The following is a 22,223-nucleotide window of genomic DNA, read 5'->3' on the forward strand; positions in this document are numbered from 1 at the left end:
TCAAACTTTATCAAACTTTTCCAACTGAATAAACTTGGTGAGAAATAATAAGAAAATAATGAACAGTATTCCTCCTCCAGCCACGGCTCTTGCTTTATTATCAGCACTTTGACCATCTTTGGTTGTTCTTAAAATGCGTTTTATAAATGACCTTGAATTGGACATTGGCACATTGGGGAGATGGATTAATATCAACTGCTTAACAAAAGCTATGGTAACTCTCAAGGGACATTAAGCTTTGTGATGATACCAGAGAAGATTAACCTGCTAATAAAAAACTGGTCACAGGAGATATGCTCTTATTAATTTTTGTGGAGGGAAAAGGCTTCTATGAGCCGATGACATTTTTAAACCAGAGTTAAAGCCACCGTCAGAGCTAACAATGGCTAAAAAGGTGGAACCGATGTATGGGGAAAGAGTAGAGTGACCATAAAGTCACTCATATCTTACTGGTTTGGATATCGAGAAGTTGACAACTATGGCTAAATGCCTGTATACACCAAGTCTTGCTGATATGTGATTGGTCGGTACTGCTCAACCTGAAATGTACTACAATTTAAACTAGAAAACTTAGTATAGTGAAAATCTCAACCCCTGTGTGCAGATTCTACATGTCGGGGAAAGAGATTGCAATAGCAGTTGTGCATTTCTGTTTTTCTCCTTATAATCAGCAAAAATGAATGAACAGCGTATCTGCTGTTGACTTGATTTAATGATGAGTTCATCACATCCAGTGTCCATCTACACCTCCAAATAAGTTCTGAATATCTTTTAACCAGTTTGGTTTGTGGTGTATATGAGAAAATACCAGTCAAAAGTGGTATGAAATCTCTCAAAACTGTCTCCTATTTTTCTTCACAACAATGACGACATTAATGTAATCTGAAGAAACCAGAGGAAATGCACCAAAGGAAGTTTTTAGTGTAATAAGGAGATGGACATCCGATACCCACCAGTAACTCATGTTTGAAAAGGTTAGCAAAACAAAATGAACTGAGGGCAAACCACAGTGCGCTCATATTCAGCAGTGTTTTTGCAGAGTTGTTTTTTACTCATTAATGAGCAGGATGGAAATGAGATTACTGCAAAGAGGAAAAAAAAGATCATTGTGCTTAGCTAACCCACCCGGAGTGGGGTTGTTTTGACCAAAGTTTACTGAAAGTAGTAGAAAGATTTTGACCAAATCTCATTTAATTTTAACCCTTATGCATGTTTCCTTTTGGGTTTTTTCATACAATAGATGTTATTCTAAGAAGAGATGTTCTGCAGTAAAATAATTCCTAAAAAATAGCTTCAATTTTAGGGTTACCTTATGCCTGTTTTGATGCTTTCAACTACATAACATGCAAGGTTGGCAGAAATCAATGTGAATCTCACACATGAAGCCACATGAAGAGGAACACTTTGAGGTTCTCATAAAACCCACACTTAACTGACAAGTAGTTAAACACTATCAGCTGATAGCAGAAAGTGTTGTTGACTGTTGTAGGACATCTTAACACACTTTTTCTAATCAACTTCAAGTTTGGGTGCATTTGGAAGAAACTGAGCTAGATTTTAAAGTACCCAGCTGAAAAGTATGCTAAAGCCTTTCTGACTACCAAACTATTAACCTCCAGCCTATTCTTATGATGTAGAACAGACCACAAAAGGAAGTTGCAGAGAGGGTGGCAAAACCTGCCATTCTTTGATACTACAAACTATCTTTCTCCACTGTTATTGCGTGACAACATTGCTAGGCTAAGCCTATATGAAGCCTTATTCACACTTGCCCAAATTTCCTGAAAATTTTCTGAATTGCTTCCGTCAGGTATGACAGCTGTGCACATCTTTAAGAAATGACCCACTGACCCTGTAAACTGGTGACTTCCAGCTAAGAGTGTCCATGGCTGTGTTTGTGTTCTTTTTGCTATTTTTTTTTTAATTTAAATACAACCTGATGAAAATATTTTGACACAATTTTGAAAAATGTACAAAGTGAGATTCAGGAAAGCTTTTTCTGTTTTCAGCAGCTGCTGTAACTTCGACATCAGTGGTCATAGTTGGTAACCTGGCACACAAGATGGATCTGTCTCACACATCCGTCTGGTAACCCACTCATAGACAGTGTTTGGGAAAGGGTAGAGCCTTTGAAAAACAACTCGGAGGGTGATTGGATGAATGTTCTGTCTGTCACATCTTTACGGGCCAATCAGAGCAACAAAACATGTGACGTAGCCGCTAACAAGCTGCGCCTCTACCAAAGGAGTAAGACTCCATAGAGAGCTGCGTAACGTGAACCATGGTGGCTGTAGACATGTTTTTGTCATTTTTGATAAGAAAACAAAACACTGCTGTTCTTTGTTCTTCTTTTAACGAAGAAATATCGTCAAGTTCCGATTTAAGTGGTGCTTTAGCAGCATCCACACTAATCTGTTCCTCCATAACTGCACCGGCCTCTTGTCGCTGCATGTTTATGTCATGACTCTGCTGCGCATGAAAGTACTGCCCCTCGTTGCTGATTGGTCCTGTCACTTTCTAACCGGGCCAAAACAGTTCAGATGGGAGCTTTGCAAGATAGATTCACCAGTGAAAAACAAGGAAACAGGCGTCTCCATCTGTTTTGCAAGGTTAGTTGTTAATTGGACTTTAGTAGCAAACCTCTAGTGGACATTTAAGGAACAGCAGTTTCTTTACACTAGTGGAGTGGCTTTGTTTTTCAGGTGTGGAGGTCGCTGTTGACAAGTGAGAACGAAGTTGGAGTTGAGGAACAATGTCCATGACTGAATTGCTACCAGCATTAGTATGTAGATATCGGTTAATAGAAATGAATCAGAAATTAATATTCATCTGATGATAGTTCGTAAGGTGAGGTTTTTCCCACAGCCTCATGAAATGATACGCGTCTTAATACATGTCTTGATAAATATTTCCTGCACAGAATTCAGCACAGCTCCTGTTCTTTATTATAGACAATAATAGAAAAGGTTTAGTTTTAACGGTCCTACACACTGCAATCATTTACATCCTCGTTTATCAAAGTAAATTAAGTCTATTATATTCAACAAGCTATCTATAAATGCAAACACAGTACTATTAAACTTTTTAAACTTGAAATGGCTCTTTCTGTTGTCTCTCTTCCTGTTGTTTTCAGACTTTTTATATCATTATATTCTGTTTCACTTTACTATATAGACATTTGCATGTAAGAAAGACTTTTTGTTTTACATCAGCTTAGAACGGAGGCTCTGCAGTTTCTGTAATAAGCTGATGAGTGATAAAACAGCGTTACTCATATTTCTTAAGCAGCTGTCTGAAGCCTCCATTATCAGCAGCGCTTTCCAGCTCATATCTGTTCAAATAAGGAATAGAAGTTCTTATCATCTACTGGTCCCATTTAGAAAATTGATTACATTTTAGCATCATTCAATGCTGTTTGGGATGACACATATTAACCCAGGGGGCCTAGTAGTTGTTGCTAACCGCTAACTAGTGTGTTGATGATGACTGGTGTTGAAGCAGGATTGTACCGTTTTTACTGCACAGCTTGAAGGATTCATGTCCAGCCCATGACTTTCTGGTGTTTGAAGAAATGCAAAATAATCCATTAGCTTTGCTTTTAGTCTTGCTAGCAGTATTTTTGATCCATGTTACCAGTGTGAGTACCTGTAACTTGTTTTGGTGTGAGGCATGTGCTGCATCATGCAGTTTGGCATCTGCTGCCATCTGTTGGCTTTTTTGGGAACTGTGCCTTTAAAGACGGTGGACTTTAAATTCCCATCACAGCATTTATGTTTATATCGATTCTGCAGCATCTGCAGAATGTATCGGGAAGATGCATGTGTCAACACTGGCATCAACTGTTTGAGCACAGGCTCAATAGCTCATGTCTTTTTTGTCACTTTCTCATGGACTGCACAGGATATAATATTTTCAATGTCAAAAATGTATCTTGGACCTATAGAGAATAGTTTGGGCCAAGCCACACAAAATTGTTGTCTTCATTTCATATTCAGTAATTGGTAAATGAATCAGTAAATTGGTCAGATCTTTCTTTAGAATCCCAGTGGTTACAAACATCTACTCATTTGAACCCCCCCTCCCTCAGTAAGTGCACAGATAACTGAGAATCAATGCAGTTTAGAACCCCTAGGGTGTATAAAATCATTTTTAAAATCCCCAGCATGTCTGATATTTCTTCTGTTATTAGAACATTTAAAGTGTGAACTGAAGAGTTTGAGGCTAGTATGAAAAACTGACTAAACAGCTGATTGGCTCATATATTTATTTTTATTTACATCAGCCTGTTTTTGGTCACTGTACAACCTTTAAACACACAGGATGACAAAGAAAGACTTCTTGCATCTTTCAAAGTTTTTCTTTCATAAACCCGCCGTTTTTCTTTAAAGGCACTCAAAGCTGGGGAGATTATGTATCGTGGCCTTGAGAGGAAACCTATGCTGCTACTTGTATAAACTGTAAAATAATCTCACCATGGAGCTCCGATTTCTCCCCCCTCGCAGACCTGTCGGCAAAACACGATCTGGCTGGATTTGGGAATGGAGTAAGGGGGAGGGCTTATCTGATACTTTCCAAAAAAAGACCCCCACTGGCCCCCGCTTCCCAAGGCAGGCAGAGACACCACATCTGGTAATACTGTAGGCACATTGTCCTTCCAGGTCTGTGGGCGCGGCTCGGGTTTCCTCAATATTTTCCCCCGGTGGATTCAGTTACCCAAAGGGCACTGCGAGGCTGACGGAGCAGGCCAGCGTCACCAGACTTTTCTGATGAACCAAGGATGTCTGGGATGAGCTGAAGGAGCTCGAAATTTAACCTCATTCATCTGAACTGTACAGCACAGTCTCTGCTTGCTCATCTACGCTGTTCCAAGGCTGTGAATGAAAGAGAGAGAGAGACGTCAGATTTTTACTCATTCATTCAAGTGGGACTTTAAAAAATCAATAGAAAAAAGGCATCCTCTAATCTGAGCTGATAAGGGGCTTGGAGAGTTTCTGTAGGCTGAAATGCAGTCATGCATGCCCCCTGTAAGAGGAAACAGGCAACTGCAGCCTTCAAAAATCATTACTTCTACATCCATAAAGCCCAGTTTGACAGCTTATATCAGTATAATATTAAAATTAAAGATCTTTTTGTCTAATGAAAAGAGAAAAAAACTATCTATGAAGCACTTTTTAAAAAATGGTACAATGTTCTTGGCAGCTGAAATAGTTAAATGAATAGGCTACATCATTTAATTTAGAAATTATTAAATACATGAATAAATAAAACCAAATCAACAATTATATATTGACAAAGTCTTGGTAAAGAAGTACAAGACAACACTGGCTGTGAAAAAAGTGAGTTTTGGAGAGGTCTACAGTCAAAATCAGATTTTCTTCTTTTTCTAATGATTCAGATAATTTTGGCTAAACTCAGTAATAACAGCCACCTCCCAAATGGGCCCTCATCAAGTATCATTTTTTGTATCATACTTCTCCTCCACCTTTACCACAGCCCTCTGTGATCCAAATGAAACATCTGTGTTGTGGTCAAAAGATAATATGGCTCAAGATCATGAGGAGTTTTTTTGACACTGTAAACTGTCTCTTAAAACCAGTCTGTTTTGTTTTTTGTCTTTCTAAATGCAAATGAACTCCTTCACACACCCCTCTATTTCACGGGGTGCCCAGTATGAGTACAGCTGCATACCGCTGTGGCTGTGGGGGGGTGCCAACGTGAGGGGTAGGCATTGATATGACGTCACAAGAAGTGCGGATTGTGAAAGACTGTCAGGTTTACCGTTTTCAGACTTAGGCGGATCAACAACATAGACCTGGGTTGCTTTTCACACAGCTTTTCTAAACATCCTAGTTTTACTTTGTGCACAGAAAGCAAATTATTTCACAAAAAACAAAAACTACCAGGGTCTAAACCTCTAGTTCCCAACCTTTTTTCCTTAGGGCCCCCCCTACTCACATCAAAGAAAGCTAAGCCCCCCTTGCAGCCACTTGGGTAAAGTGCACATTGTTTCTAATTGTTGCCATTGACAAAATCCCAACATAACAGACCTATATAGACTTGTTTTTGACTAAAGATCTGTATCCAAACTATCCATTATTACAACAGCGTATTAGGGTCACTATAGGAAAAAAGACATGCTAAATTCAAGAAAAAAAAATCCAGTTCAAAAATGTATTTAATTTATAAGAAAAAAAAGGCAATTTTTATGACTTTAAAAGCGGTGAATGTCCCCAAACCCCGAATTAGAATTTTTCAGATTGTAAAGCCCAGAAGTCAAAATCTGACCACTGTTTTAAGTTTGCTTTCTTGTAAATTTTTTTGACACAACACTGCTGTAAAATTATGATTTAAAAAACTTTTAGTGTTTCTAATGTCAAAATTTGAGACTTAAACTCTGAAATTTTGGGGGAGGGGTTTCATGTAAATTCCTGACTTTTGAAACTGTGAAAGTTGTAAATATAAGGCTTTATAATCTCAAAAATTTGGATTTTTTTCCCCAAACAATTTTTGACCTTTTTGATTAGAAATCTAGACTTTCCTTATATTTTCATTTCAGTCTAGGTTGGTCCTTATATGCCATTTTACATTATGTTTCTTATCTTGTTTTTTTTTTTTCTTTAAATAAACATCTAATTTTGACAACGTCAGTCAGACAGCCCCCCGGAGAGCTTTGGCACCCCCCCTCAGGGGTCCCTGGTCTAAATTATTACCCCCAACTGACACTAACGGTCAACTGTGTCTCTTTTTTGCTGGATAACAGCCTGCAGTCATTTGTTTTAGTTTTCAACAAGTCTCAGAAATGTCTCCTAAGGAATCCTAGACCATTCTTCTTCGGCTCTTCCAGATTTGATGGTCTTCTGACACGGACCTTGGTCTTCAGCTCACCCAACAGATTTTTAGTGGGATTTCTCCAGTCAGTAACATTCCCATTAGTCTTTTGGAGGTAGTTCTTCAGGAACCATGTTTGTTTTGGGTCGTCATCGTCTTGGATGACAAAGTGACAACCCAGACCCAGCTTTGCTGCTGACTGCTTGATGTTTTCTTACTAAATCTTAACATTTCCTTCCTCTTTCATGATTCCTTCCACCTTATGAAATTCCGGGTTCCAGACTCAATGAAACATCCCTACAGCATGATACCTCCACCGCTGTGTTTCTCCGCAGGGACGGTGGTCTTTGGGCGATGCGCCTCTCTGTTCTTTCTCCCAAACATAAGCGATATCTCTGACAAAAGAGCTCAAGTTTGGTCTCAAAACGCTCAAAAAGCAGGTTTGTCGTGCTGTATCATCTTTATAACAGCCAAATGTAGCAATGCTTTGACTTTTGATTCATATTTGATATGATATGAGATATTTTAGATATCAACAGAATAATGATGCATATCCAAAGGCATTAAGTGAAACTAATCTTGAATTTTGTGGAGGAAAATGAGACTTCAGAGGACCCTGATGTCAGATCATCTCTCCCAAACCTTGTTAACTCCTCCGTCCTCTGGACACTGTCTTAATTCTTCTCACCATCTGTCTTCTAGCTCCATTTCAGCCCCACAGAGTGGACAGACACCTTATCCGTCTGTATCAGCCGGACTCTTCTATAAATACAGAGTATAATGAATGAAAGGAAGCTTTGATCTGCTTCATGAAATCAACGGGAGCTCCCCTACGGCCCCGTAATGAGCAGCTGAGTTTGCAGCAGTTCACCTGGTTTCAGACCCTCATCTCACCTCTGATTTATTCACCAAACCAGCTGTTCAGATGAGAGCGCTGTTAGCTCGTGCTTCAATCAGGGGAAAATTATGGTTTTTAATTACAAATGTCACGGGTGAACTGAGTAGCATGTCAGTTTTGATCAACCTCATTTACATCTACATTTTAGGCAGATTAATTTATAATGAGGGAGTAGGTTATCGGTTCAGTGCCTGAGTCCAAGGACACTTAAACAGGACACGTGTCTGTTGATGGACATGATGATTGCTGATCAAACTCATTACTGAGCTTTGTCTCTCTCATAATGAGTTTTTAACCCATATGTCTCATGTGTTTGCTCTACTTTCAGGTTGTTGAGCTGATCTCTAGTGCCATTGGAGATTTAGTTCAAGGAATCTACTATGAAAATTCCAGTAATCCTGAGGTAAAGCATCTTTTTCCCTCTAAAGTCAAACTTTGATTTGTGACATTGAAGTTGTATATTCTGTAAAAATGTCTATGGGGAGGCAACGAGCCATACACAAGAAAAAAAAAAAAAACACACAAAATATTCAGGAGTCAATTATACTCAATACATCAGTACAATCTCAGCAACTTCCGATAAAGTTATTTTTGTGCACACTCCAGATACAGTGCCGTGAAAAAGTTTTTGCCCCCTTTTTGAATCCTGATTTTTTTTCATGCAGTTTCTAAATGACGATTTTTTTTATTAAGGAGAAAAATATCCCAACCTATCTGGCCCCTATGTGAAAAAGTATTTGCCCCACCCTTGTTAAATCATGAGTTAACTGTGATTAACCACAGTTCTTGGAAAGCTGAGTTCAATTTCACTGGCCACACCCAGGCCTGATTACCACCAGATTTGTTGAATCAAGAAATCACTTAAATACAAGCTGTCAGACAAAGTGAAGTACGCTACAAGATCTCAGAAAGAAAGGCATCATGCCACGATCCAAAGAAATCCAAGAACAAATGAGAAACAAAGTGATTGAGGTTACAAAGCCATTTCCAAGGCTTTGGGACTTCAGCGAACCACAATCAGAGCAATTATCCACAAATGGAGAAAACTGTGAACAGTGGTGGACCTTCCCAGAGTGGATGGCCAACCAAAATGACTCCAAGAGTGCAACGACGACTCATCCAGGAGGTCACAAAAGAACCCAGAACCACATCCAAAGAACTGCAGGCCTCACTGGCCTCAGTTAAGGTCAGAGTTCATGACTCAACCATCAGAAAGACACTGGGCAAAAATGGCACCCATGGGAGAGTTCCAGGGCCAAAACCACTGCTGGCAAAAAAAAAACACAAAGGCTTGTCTCACATTTGCCAAGAAACATCTTGATGATCCCCAAGACTTTTGAAGAAATATTCTGTGGACTGACCGGACAAAAGTTGAACTTCTTGGAAGGTGTGTGGTCCGCTACATCGGGCGTAAAAATAACACAGCATTTGATAAAAAGAACATCATGCTAACAGTCAAACATGGTGGTGGCAGTGTGATGGTCTGGGGCTGCTTTGCTGCTTCAGGACCTGGACCATTTGTGATTGATGGAACAAGGAATTCTGCTGTCTACCAAAAAAATCTGAAGACCAATGTCCGGCCATCAGTTCATGCCCTCAAGCTCAAGCGTCCTTTGGTTAAGTAGCAGGACAATGACCCAAAATACACCAGCAAGTCCACCTCTGAATGGCTCTAAATAAACAAAATCAAGGTTTTATTGTGGCCAAGTTTAAGTCCGGACTTAAATCCAATTGTGATGCTGTGGTGTGATATTAAATGGGCAGTTCATGCTGGAAAACCCTCCAATATGGCTGAGTTAAAAAAATTCTGCAGAGTGGGCCAAAATTCCTCTACAGCGATGGGTGGCCAAGGGTGGCACAAGGTTCAGGTTCAGGGGGAAATTCCTTTTTCACATAGGGCCGGATAGGTTTGGATTTTTCCCCCTTAATGACTAAAATCATCATTTAGAAATTGTATTTTCTATTTACTTGTGTTGTCTTTGTTAAATATAAAAATTGGCTTGATGATCCAAAACATTTAAGTGTGATAAATATGCAGAGAAATCAGGAATCAGAAAGGGGGTGGATACTTTTTCACAGCATTGTAAATGATGGCAATCTATAATTGAGCTTTTATTACCCACGCCGATGAAATAGGCAGGGGGTTATGTAAAGGACTCCGTATCTTTGTTTGTTCGTTTGTATGTGTACAAGATAACTCGAGAACGGAAAGTTGTATCTTCACCAAACTTTCAGGGAATATTGGGATAGTGACAGGGAAGAATCGATTAGATTTTGGTCATGATCCGCACACTTGGACTTAGAAATTTTGAACACCATAGTAATCAATGGTAGCGTGAGTTCCTCGGTGGCGCTGCTTAGGCCTGGGTCTGCCGCCTCAGACGGCCATTCTAGTTTCTTACTGTTATAGATCTCATGGTCTTCCCTGATCAGCTGTCCCTTCTAACCAGTAAGAAGCCTGACATCCTCAGGCAGGAATCTCCTGACTGTTCACATCTCAAACTTAAAAACTAAAGGCCATCAAGCATTTTCTGTTTGGGCACCTCAGCTGTAGAACGACTCGACTCAGGATCTCAGAAGAGCTACATCATTCTTTTTTAATCACTTATGAAGACATTACTTTAACCAAAAAGGCTTCCTTTGAATTCTGTTTAATCTATGGTGCTTTATTTATTTAAAGTGATTATTTAATCAACCACTGCTTGAGGTTTTTATCTTTTGTGATCTTATTTCACAATAGTTCGAAGTGGTTCCACTTTTATTGTTTTATATAATCAGTATTTAAATTTGTTCTTATTCTATTTGATATATTTTCCTTTAAAATCCCTGTTTTATTCATTACCCAGGCCGATGAAATCAGCAGGGGGTTATGTAAAGGGTTCCGTATCTTTGTTTGTTTGTTTGTTTGTTTGGTCGTTCGTTCGTTCGTTCGTTCGTTTGTATGTGTACAAGATAACTCGAGAATGGAAAGTCGTATCTTCACCAAACTTTCAGGGAATATTGGGATAGTGACAGGGAAGAATCGATTAGATTTTGGTCATGATCCGCACACTTGGACTTAGAAATTTTGAACACCATAGTAATCAATGGTAGCGTGAGTTCCCCGGTGGCGCTGCTTAGGTGTGGGTCTGCCGCTTTAGATGGCCATTCTAGTTTACCATGTGCAAACATATTTTTAGCCAACAAATAATCACAAGTCATCGAGGATATGACCATTAAATGACACTGCTATTATATTAGATCAGCTGTAGAGTTCAGATGTAGGCTTTTGTATCACCTCACCACTAAAGTTTTGCCATATTTTGCAATCATGTTTGACACTGTTTGTTCATCAACTGAAGTCAAAAAAGGTTAATTTTAGACATTATTGTATTTGTAGACAACTGGACATAAGAGGCAGCACTGTGACAAACACTGCATTGAAAATAATTTTCTTTTTTTTTTAATGGTTAAAAAAACAGAAAACATTTCAATGTAAATATTCTTCCACAGATAAAGGTAACAGCACTGTAATGGAATTCATTCCAGTGGTTGCAGATATTGAGAGATGTGGTTTCATTTCAAAATGTCTTATTGTAAGCCCATACTTAGGAATGATTGCGTTAAATCCCCCCCCCCCAAAAAAAAAAAAAAAAAGAACAGCTGAGGATTTGGATTTGAGGCAGGTTACAAAGAAATTTCTCTGGTCACCATGCTTTCAGAAACAGTTAAGAGTTTGAAATCCTCTCTTGATTAAGTTGATTTAGTCAAAAATGGTCCAAAAATGGTGCCTTCTGTGCACAGCAAGGAAGATGATAATTATATTTCTGAATGTAGTTCCGACTAAATATGTTTTTCATGATGAGATCCGAATAGACATCATTTGAAATAAGAACAAGATACTTGTCCCCTAATGGAGGAATAAAGGCTCAGTGAAGAGGACCCTCATCTCAGTTATACTCCTGTGCATTACTGATGAGTTACATAACCTGCCGCATGAACCTTACCTACCACAGCATCACCAGCTTTAACAGACCTGCTCTGTACATACAAGCTCCAGGTTCAGACATCTATGTAGACTGCTGGGAACCAGGAGCAAGTACATCGCTGGGGTTGGGAAACCTCTCTTCAGTGGTGTTTTATCCAGTAGGTCCTATGACACCTCATAAAGGCTGGACAGTGAGCTCTGATTCTCTAGAGCCATTTACCACCATGCTAGCTCTTCCAGCCTGCCACACCAACACGCAAACACTCTTTATCATACCTATTAATGGAAAATGTAGCCCAAACAGCATCACCACCTTTAACCATCTTTAGTATTTGTTTCTGACCCTAGCCCAGGGCCCCTAATGTCCCCACAAGCATAACATAATTATTCCTTGTGCCAACATTGGACCTAAAAAAAGGCACGAAAAGAGAAAATCTTAAGAAAGAAGAATGTAAAGATAGTCTTGGTATTCAGTCAGTATCCCTGTACGCTTCAGACAAATTTTGTATCTTCTGTTTTCTGTTTATTCAAGTAAAACTGAACTTTATTCATGTTTATGTCCACTTTTTTAAAACACTCAGTATTTTTTCAAATAACTGTAGATGTGACGTGTACATTGATGGTAAATTCATGCTCTTTAGGTTTTGATCTAAATGGCAAAGGCCATAAAAGTTCAGGCTTTAAAGTGTTTTTTTTTTTCTAAATAACAGGAGAACAGTCTCATGGATGGCGTGAATGTGACATCCTGGGAGGAGCAGACGTTCCTGTCCCATGGGGCACTGCTGGCCAAGAGCTGTCAAGCTGCAATGGAGCTTGCCCAACATGACAAGGAGTCCCAAAGACTGGCCTACAAGTACGGCAAGCACCTGTCACTGGGCCACAAGGTAAGTCTGATCTGACTATCCAACACTATAGCTTTTCTAACATGACTGATAGGCAGAAACAGGAAAGTAAATCATCCCAGCCCACCCAGCTCAAGACATAGAAGCCCCAAATTCAATAAACCTTTGTGCCAGCAGGGCTTATGTAACATTTTTCAGGCTGATTAAAATCCAATAGATGCACTACAAATGAACCTGAAGAAATTAGCTAGCACGGCAACTTATAGGCTTTGAGCAACATTTAAAGGAACACTCTTTGTTTGATCCATTTTAATACTGTTTCTCACTACACACAGTAAAACAAAGTTTTTATGTTTTTCAGAAGATTGTGTTTTCTCATGTTCAGGCTATCAGAGATTAAAATCAAGTCTTTAAGACAATTTTAAATCTTTCTCACTTGTAAAGTTTGTCCCTCTTGAACCACTGTACCCTTTTGATTGTCTTTGATTTAGTAGAATATGAGAATATAAATACATCTGCTTTAAGCAGGGTGCTGATTAGTTGCTTTTTTCACCTAATGTTAACCTTTATTTTTCAGTCTGATTGGCTTCATTAAAATTTTACAAGAGTAGTTTTCTTTAGTTCAAACATGCCGCTCTTAACCTTAATTTAATAGATCAGTGGTGCTGATAGAGGACTTCCAAAGCTGGAAAAATTTTGCATGAAACATGCAGAAAAAGCAAGGAACTCAATTTTTTGTGTTAAAATCATTCCCTTTTAAGATGTCGTTGTTATGACATATTCACTGTATTTTATGTTGAAGTTTCTTCTTATTCCATCAAAAGAGGCAAAATGTAGAGCCAAGTTGATGTTTTCATGCCATACTACATTATTAGTATTTAAAGTAATTTTGCTGCACAGTGTAGATGCTTAACCATGTTTTTAGGCTCAGAGCGTCCTGCTGAATGTTACTAGTGCTGGTCGAAAGTCATTCACAATGCTCCCATCACATCCCTGTGCTGTCAGTACGTCCTCTCATGCTGAGGCTCCCTGTAGCTGCCTGTCTGCAGGCCTCTGCAGCTACAGGCAATCTCAGCAGGAGAGGAACCAGGAATGAGGTCTTTGAAGGAGAACCATCCTCATCAGGCCTGCTCTGTCATGAACTGTTCATCATGCTGCTCATTAACAGGGTCACTCAGTCTGCAGGAAAGCAGCACACACCAACACCTGTTCACCAGGGTGTCACCACTGGGTTTTTAGTAACACAGTTAAAAAAATCTGCCTGATTGATGTCTGAGTGAAACTTTCTCCTCTATAGCTGAACTCTGACCTGCAGCCGTTTGTGAAGAGCAGCATGGGGGAGCCTGTATCGTTCAGTTTGAGTGCCGCCCCGGTGGTTTTCCATCGTCAGATTGTTGGCCAGGAGAGATGGCATCAGCAGCTACAGCAGGTAAAACATGGACTATAACACCAGTTAGCAGATTCTTTGTGTTTAGGAATGAGCCTTTCAGCCACTTGTGAATTGTCCTCTCTTTAAACATAAAAATGGATTTCTCAGCTGACAAGTCCCGTAATAAAAATACTGAGTAAAAATATTTAAAATGTTAGTTTAGCATTTATCAAAACCAATGTGCTGTAAACAGCATCAAAGCCCAGAAATAATAATCAAAAAAATAAATGAATAAAACAGGGATTTTAAAGGAAAATATATCAAATAGAATAAGAACAAATTTAAATACTGATTATATAAAACAATAAAAGTGGAACCACTTCGAACTATTGTGAAATAAGATCACAAAAGATAAAAACCTCAAGCAGTGGTTGATTAAATAATCACTTTAAATAAATAAAGCACCATAGATTAAACAGAATTCAAAGGAAGCCTTTTTGGTTAAAGTGATGTCTTCATAAGTGATTAAAAAAGAATGATGTAGCTCGTCTGAGATCCTGAGTCGAGTCGTTCTACAGCCGAGGTGCCCAAACAGAAAATGCTTGATGGCCTTTAGTTTTTAAGTTTGAGATGTGAACAGTCAGGAGATTCCTGCCTGAGGATGTCAGGCTTCTTACTGGTTAGAAGGGACAGCTGATCAGGGAAGACCATGAGATCTATAACAGTAAGAAACAAAACCTTAAAGAATAAGTATGAATGTTTTTTATCGACCTGGGGATAGGCATCATTGCAGACCAGAAAATGTAAGCTGAATCATTAAGGGCCCCAACCAAAATGCTAAAAAACTTAGGGAAAGTTCTTTTTCTTCCTTATACTGGCAATATTTACAGGAGAGTGTTGGCCTGAGGTGTGCAGTGTGTAATTGTCACAGTATGAAAATATCTCTCTCTGCTATTCTTGCACACTAGTTTGTAAGGTTTAGCTTACTGAAGTCATCAACAGTAGTTTAAAGGCTCATTTATACTCTACGCACGTATGAAAATAGATCTGTGCATTTTAAATGTTCCACCCATTATTGCCCTCATATTTGTGTGCATCTGTAAAATGAATCCACTAGGGATCGCTGTCTCTCACTGAGCTACATTCATGCCGCTCTGTCCGTCCCATAAGCTGAAGAAAGAACGGTTGGTCTTCTGCTCACCTGTGTTGTTTATCTTTGTGGTGAGCTAACATCGTTGATAAGTTTATATTTTCTAGCAACTCACTGACTCCGGGATATTTCCTCAGGAACTTGATTAAGTTACAGCTTTATTCAAATGATTCTTCTTTGTTGTGTTTGCTATTCTGGTTTAAACTGTTGGCTGCATTGCTCAACACTGCCCCCAAGATTGGTGGTGGTTTTGCTACGTTTTGTCAGAGAAAAGACGTAAAACAGACAAAATAAACACGGAGCATGGTCAGAAAGGTCCGTCCATATCCATATGCATTTCAAAGGTAAAGCATAAATGAGCTGTTAAAGGCATTTTCACTCCTTGTTTGTTTTTCTGTAGTCATGTATCAGTTTATTATTTATTGTTTATTGGGATCCCAATTAGCACTGCACATGGCTGTAGCTACTATTCCTGGAGTTCCGTAGGAGATCATCGCATACTTATTTATGATGTGTGAGAAAACCGCTCTCTAACTGGTCTGAATTTCTTCCAGTGGCCTGTGGTCCATTTTTAATTGGCACACAGGAAATTTTAGAATATAATTAAGTATTGCCCAAAGTGAAACATGAACTTCGTGCGTGACTGTGCTGTACTTCTTAGTTTTGACATGTAGCAGTGCTGCTTTGTTAATTCTTTAAACAAACTAAAGTTTGGTCCTTGACTGGGTTCTTCAAGATGTTTTACCTCTACTCTAAAAGTCTTCTTCAGTTCTTAATACCTTGGCTCTATGTCTTTTCACCATTGACCCACTGCAAAGACTGTCAGGGACAATTTTCTGCTATCAGCATCTCAGGTTGAAGCAGAGATGGTTCTTGTAGTCTGCTAGGTCTTTTCAAAATCTCACACTAATCAAAGGGTAACCCTCTCAAAATGCAAGTCTTTCAGAGAAGAAGTCAAACATCTTCAAGAACTTCAATCATGTCCAGTTGCCACCTTTGGACCAAGCTTTAGATAACCATGACCTGGAGGAATGATAACCTACACAGACATCTGTAAACAAACATTTCGACAACAATAGCTGTTTGCATGCCTTTTTTATTACTAAATTAAGATGACAACATATATGTTTACCATAAAACTATATGAATATTGATATATAACTTCATGGTGCAATATTTAGTATAGACAAAAGGCTTACAGCAGCAAATAGCACCACAAATAGCACTCATTTGCTCCATCTGCTCCAGCTCAAATTCAGATTTATGATGCATATCACGCTAGTCGTCTTTTTGCATCAACACTCCTCTGAAGTCCGGTGGCTTTGTTTGTTCTTGTTTTGCATCAGAATGTGGGGATGAGCAGTCAGCATTTCCCTTCTCTGCTGAATGTAATTGTTGTTCATCCTGACCAGGGGCAGATCCAGTAATAGCCAGGGCCATCCAGAGCCCCCCTTATATCTGATTGGCCACCTAAAAAAATTCTTCACAATGTTTGGCTATTTGCTTTCACAGCCATTCAGGGAAAGGTGACGATGGCTGTGTTTTTCTCTAAGCATATTCAAATCAAAGCAGATGTCCTACAGTAGATTACTCATACACTAAAGGTAAATGAAGGTGGCTCAGACTTTTTTTAATAGTTCTGTATTTGACCCTCAGTGGAAAAAATGCACACCCCTGATTTAAGTAAAAGCAGAATTTTACTTTATACAGCAGCTAAAATGGCCTTAGACCTTCAGTTAGAATGTTGTGTTTGGTTTAGTTCATTCCTGGGAAAAGCTGGCATTTATTTAGTGCTGACCTGTGGGGTGTAGTTGGATTATAAGCATGCTCCAAACCAAAATATTTCAATTAATCTATTTACAAGATTTTTTAAGATTCCAGCCTTGAAAAGGTTGAAAATAAAAAATGGAATGAAGTGAATGTATGGTCATCCTAAAACCCCTTTTTCATTTATTTTCTGTATTTTTAAATAAGCTTTTCTGCATTCTTAGCATATTGTCATTTGTTTTTGAGGGACATCATTCTTTGAGTTCTGTAGCAGCATTATTCTTTTAGAGTTTGTAATTTCACATTATTTCTACTCTGAGCAGAATATTTTAAGTTCTTTGAATTTATTCAGTTTTACCTTTGAAGTTCATAAATAAGATGTTTTTCATCACAGAGTGTAGGTGACCATGAAAACTTTTGTGATTTGACTAATAATCACTCTCTTTTCTCTAATCTCTGCAAGGCACAAACACAAAGAAACCAACTGGATTACTCACAGGTAAGCCCACTTTTTTATAAAATACACTTTTCATGACTTTCCCTTCAGGAAGGTTTTGATTTATCATCCAGAATTCTGACTTAAGTTTGTAAAAAGCTGCATTTTCTTTGTCTTCTCTTGTTGAATTCATCTATTTACTCTCTGGCACATTATCTGATCGAGTCATCAAAGAGAAACAGGACGTCTTTCCACTGTAACTTATATCAAAGTTGAGAGATGAGCTTTCCAAAGTCAATGAGTGAGAGCAGAGGGGGGCCGATAGGGGTGCAAGAAGAGCCTGAAGCTACAGAGTAGGGGGTCTGATGGTGTTGGGGGGTTATCTAGTCCCGTCTGAAACCGGAGCAGGAAGGATTATTTACCGAGGCCTATTTGTGGAGGAGACACCGAGGCTCTGAGACAGTGGCATTGTGAGAGAATCTCCTTCAGTAGACCTGACGAAAAGGGGACATGAGGAGAAGTTTGAAGGGAGGGAGAGATGAGGGGACACAGGGAGGAAAGCTGAGATCAGAGAGAGCGAGGGATGAAATTTAGGAGAGGAAAGAAAGACCTTGAGCTCAGGAGTTTCAAACTTTGCCTTAATATTGCAGGAAAGTGAAATTAGAAAAACCTTGCAAATGTTTTGGAATTCACTAATTGTCTAAATAATTAAGCATGTGCTTTCATCCAATTAATTGGGATACATAACCATACATGATTAAACTAACTCCCTTTTTTACTGTTTTATATTCCGTGTGTAATTCAGAACATTTCTAAAAAGATACTTTTTAGAGCAAATTAGCCGGCTGCAATATTACCATCACAGAAAGCCTAAACAAATGGCACAAAATGACCTCTCACAGCACTTTTATTGTGTGAATTTCAGTGCATGGGCTTTGAATTAAATAACCAAAATGTGGGCGCTAATGGACCTATAGCCGGGTCGTACCCCCAGTACTGAGGCTATAGTCCTCCAAGCAGACAGTCTGGGTTCAAGCCTGGCTTCTGGCTCCTTTCCAGCATGTCATTGAATTGAATTTCCCTGTGGGAATAAATAAAGTTATTGTATTATTATTGTATTATTCCCCACTCTCTCTCTCACTGACACTGTAGTGGCTGCCTCAGTTCTGATTCTTTTATTTTATTGATTTAATCATTTATTGTAGGGGACAGTGCACTGTAATGAACACTGGCACTGAAATGTGCCAGATTTCCATCTGTAGTCCCAGGCAGGTTGATGGTGTATATGTAGAAGTATACATCAAGTATGTACAAGATGAAAATAAAAATATAGATAAAATCAGACAACATGCAGAGAACAAACAACATGAGCAGTGCATGTTATACAAAGACCCACTTATAAAAATACAGAAGGTGGCCATATGACTTTGCTTAAGTCTTACCAGGAATAAAGGACCATTGCAGTTAACATGTTAAAGGTATTAAAGTGCATAAGGCAAATGGTGGTATAGCGCTAAAGTGCTGATGTATTGCACATGATCATAAATGTGTGCAAGGAAATTGCACATTTGCCCTTAGCCTTTTTAGTTTAAGTGCTGTTGTGATTGCACATAGCCCTATTGCACAGAATTTAGATATGCAGACGCGTTTATGCATGTACGCACATATTCTGATTCTTCTGATCCACAGAAAGAAAGAAATCATTACCACTATTGTTTGATTATTATTGAGATCATATTAATCAAACATATTTATTCATTGATTTGACAACATCTGAATCACATGAATTGACTGAATATGAACCAAATGTTAAAAAAATTCTGAACCCCTTAAGAAAACAAGCTTTGGACAAAAGTATCTGCTTGAAATTGAAAAACTGTAACATCAAAGTACTTGAGTGATATAAAATATAACTTATAATGTTAACAATAATAATGATAATGATTATAATAATCATGATAATAGTAAATGAAAATAAATAAATAAACCATGTTTTTTAGGAGGTGTTGATGAACTCTTATGGCCAGAATATAAGGAGAAGAAGAAGGCATCCTTTTCTCGAACATTTAGCACACATAATAAAACCTGGACAGAGCAAGTGCAACACGTCAGTAATCATTTATTCTTAGTTACTTTGTTTAAATGCCGGTGGGAAGCCAAAATCGCCATCTCAGTGAATTTCATAGCAAAACAATTAAGCCAAGAGACAGAAAATATTATTCAGAAACAACAAAAAGAAAATCAGGAGTTGGAAGAAGAATACACTTTGTAATCCTCCCTCCCCTTTGATCTTTGTAAGCCGTTAACTCATAAGTGCCCTATTTAAATCATGTAAACCTCATGTGCCTACCTTGTTAACCCCTTAGACCAGGGCTATTCAAATAGTTTGGAATGTGGGCCACTCCTGAAGAAGCATCCATAAGAAGGGCCTGAGAGACATGACATGATGCTGTGAACAAGTATTCACCCCCGTCCTAATTTTTAAGGAAAAAGTCATTGCCGCGTAAACTTAATAACTGGTTGTTCCACCTTTGGTGGCAGCAACAGCAAGCAAACATTGTGATTAATGTCAACGAGTCTTTCACAACGAGTCTGTGGAGGAATTTTGGCCCACTCTTCTTTGCAGAATTGTTTTAATCAAGTCACATTGGAGGGTTTCCCAGCATGCTTTGGCTACTGGCTGCATGCTCTTACACTGTAAAATAGTGAGAAAAACTCAGAGGCTTTCTGGGTTGACACTTCAAAAAATTTTGATAGTGCATTAATTTGAGGCAACATTATTTTGTGGCCCATTTTTACCAAAAACTGTACCCATCTGTTAGCTTCCTGGCCAGTACAACCAGCAAGTCCTGCATTAAAGGAGCAATGCTTAGAACTAGAAAAGAGAAGGGGGTTTAGGAAATATCTGAGATACTGTAAGACCTCAGTTTAAAATTATATAATATAGGAATGTCACTTTTTAAATTAATATAGATTTTAGGGGCCAAAATTCTACATACTGGATCTTTAAAGGGCCACTAAAAATGAGCTTGGGGGCCTGATCTGGCCCCAGGGCTTCCAGTTGAATGGCCTGGCCTTAGACTGAAAACCAGTAGAATACATCCATGGGAGACTGTGTGATGTGTAAAAATGTCTCTGGTGTCAAAACACACTGGAAAAAGCTTAACTAACCCAAAGTTAAAAAAGAAGGCATTTCAAATAAAAATATAAATAAGATGTTAATGATTATTTCATTTCAATCAGTCCATTACTTTCTAGATTTTTGGCTCATTTGTGTCTTTGGCAAAGATGTTGTCACTGTTAGTTGTATGTAAATATGTAGACCAAGTCTTTATTATTCACATGTATTTTCTGATTATTCATGTGTATTTGATAATTTTCTGTACTTTTTAAATTTAGAAATATCACACTTGGAGTGCTCACTATTTCTGGTGTACTAAACTTGAACATTTCTACAAAGAGAATACAGAAGATGGAGATTTAAGCTGTATAGAAGGAAGAAATCATGCAGATGTGTGTGTAGAAAGAAAGGTTGAGGGAAGAACACATTTTTTAGAAGTTTTGCACATAAGATGGGGTGAAATGGGGGTGAATATGAACCTTTTTTTTTTTTCAATTAAATAAGCAGCCTGGTTGATGCCAAGTTCGACACTTGCAGTTTCTTTTGAGAAGAAAGGCCTGCGGGGCTTTCCACCTCCAGAATTCATGAGGTAAAACGCCCTCAGCAAAAAGATGTCCCAACACAACAGCAGTGAGGAACAAGGAGATGCCGAAATTCACTTTTTGTCTGTATAGATAAGCTGTTGTGTGGGGCCATTTTGACTTGATATCTCTTTATGTATTAAAAGTATATACCATATACTTTCTTCAAATGGTAGTCTAGAGATTAAATCTTCCTTTGATGGGATTAAATAGATTTGAGTTCATTGAACACAGTAACTGTCATGCTGTAATATGGAATACAAATGTAAATATCTAAACCCAGACACCTGCAACACCAGGAGAGGTGAGAGTTTTCAGATATGGTGGATAGATAAATGAAGTTACCTGCCTCTTACATGCAAAATAAATGACACACTCTGTCTTCTGTCATAAAAAGAAATACTTCTAGTCCCTACATCCCATCTTTATGCCTGTACTGTGTGAGTGCACTAACTTTCTCTGGCTGCTCACAGGATGTTGAGTTGACAGCTGGACAGAGTGGCACAAACATGGCAAACTAACATGTGTTTTCATCCCTCGACAGCTCTTGGCAGCAGTTAAGTCAGAGAAAGGCGTCAGCACAGCGGTGGACTTATGCTGTTACCATGGCAACAAGGCTCTAGAGGCCATCCAGGCTTTCCCCTCCTCCGAGGCGAGATCTGCCTTGGAGAACATCGCCTCCGCCATCACCAAATTCTGACCTGGACTCACACACGCACACACACACACACACACACATACTTCTGCTTCTAAACGCCTGCAGAGCCTGCAGGAGGATCACAAAACACGTCACAGACAAATGAACTTCCTTTGAACCGGGGCTGACTTCTGTCCGAAGAACCGCTCTGCTCTGTGGTGACAGTTTGCATCAGAAATGAAATGACTCAATCTTTAAGTGATCATTAAAAAAAGAATTAAAAACACATTACTTCAGCATCATGTCATGTGTTGTGTTGGCTCTAGTACATCCCCTTCCTCTCCTGTGTGGAGAAAATATCATGCCAAGCTGCATTTTAAATCCTGGCACTTTATTGTTACCTCGCTTATCAGCAAAGGCACATACCAGGCAGAACGTAATTTAAGATGTTCTGAGGAATTGTTATTGTCATCTGGAAAATGTGCCATGAAGTGCAAATGATGCACCAAGCAGCACTTATTCTAACAAAATTTCATTTTTGAGAATCACCCAGGTTCACCCTGCTCATTACTGCACACCTCAGATGGTGCTGAAATCATAGCTGCTGGATGTAGTGGGTGTTTGCCA

The 22,223-nt window shown here is 38.8% G+C and overlaps 1 protein-coding gene across 1 annotated transcript in view; it reads left to right on the forward strand.

Moving 5' to 3' along the window:
• Window positions 1–21,884, forward strand: part of pdss2 (prenyl (decaprenyl) diphosphate synthase, subunit 2) — a 66,078-nt gene extending 44,194 nt beyond the window's left edge. Inside the window, exons 4-8 of the mRNA XM_041813362.1 lie at window positions 8,055–8,129; window positions 12,404–12,577; window positions 13,833–13,964; window positions 17,285–17,320; window positions 21,504–21,884. Coding sequence (XP_041669296.1) covers window positions 8,055–8,129; window positions 12,404–12,577; window positions 13,833–13,964; window positions 17,285–17,320; window positions 21,504–21,659 — 573 coding nt within the window. The 3' untranslated portion in view covers window positions 21,660–21,884. The remainder of the gene's footprint in view (window positions 1–8,054; window positions 8,130–12,403; window positions 12,578–13,832; window positions 13,965–17,284; window positions 17,321–21,503) is intronic.
• Window positions 21,885–22,223: the final 339 nt, after the last annotated feature.

The sequence above is a fragment of the Cheilinus undulatus genome, linkage group 18 (assembly GCF_018320785.1).
Source record: "Cheilinus undulatus linkage group 18, ASM1832078v1, whole genome shotgun sequence".
Taxonomy (NCBI): Eukaryota; Metazoa; Chordata; class Actinopteri; order Labriformes; family Labridae; genus Cheilinus; species Cheilinus undulatus.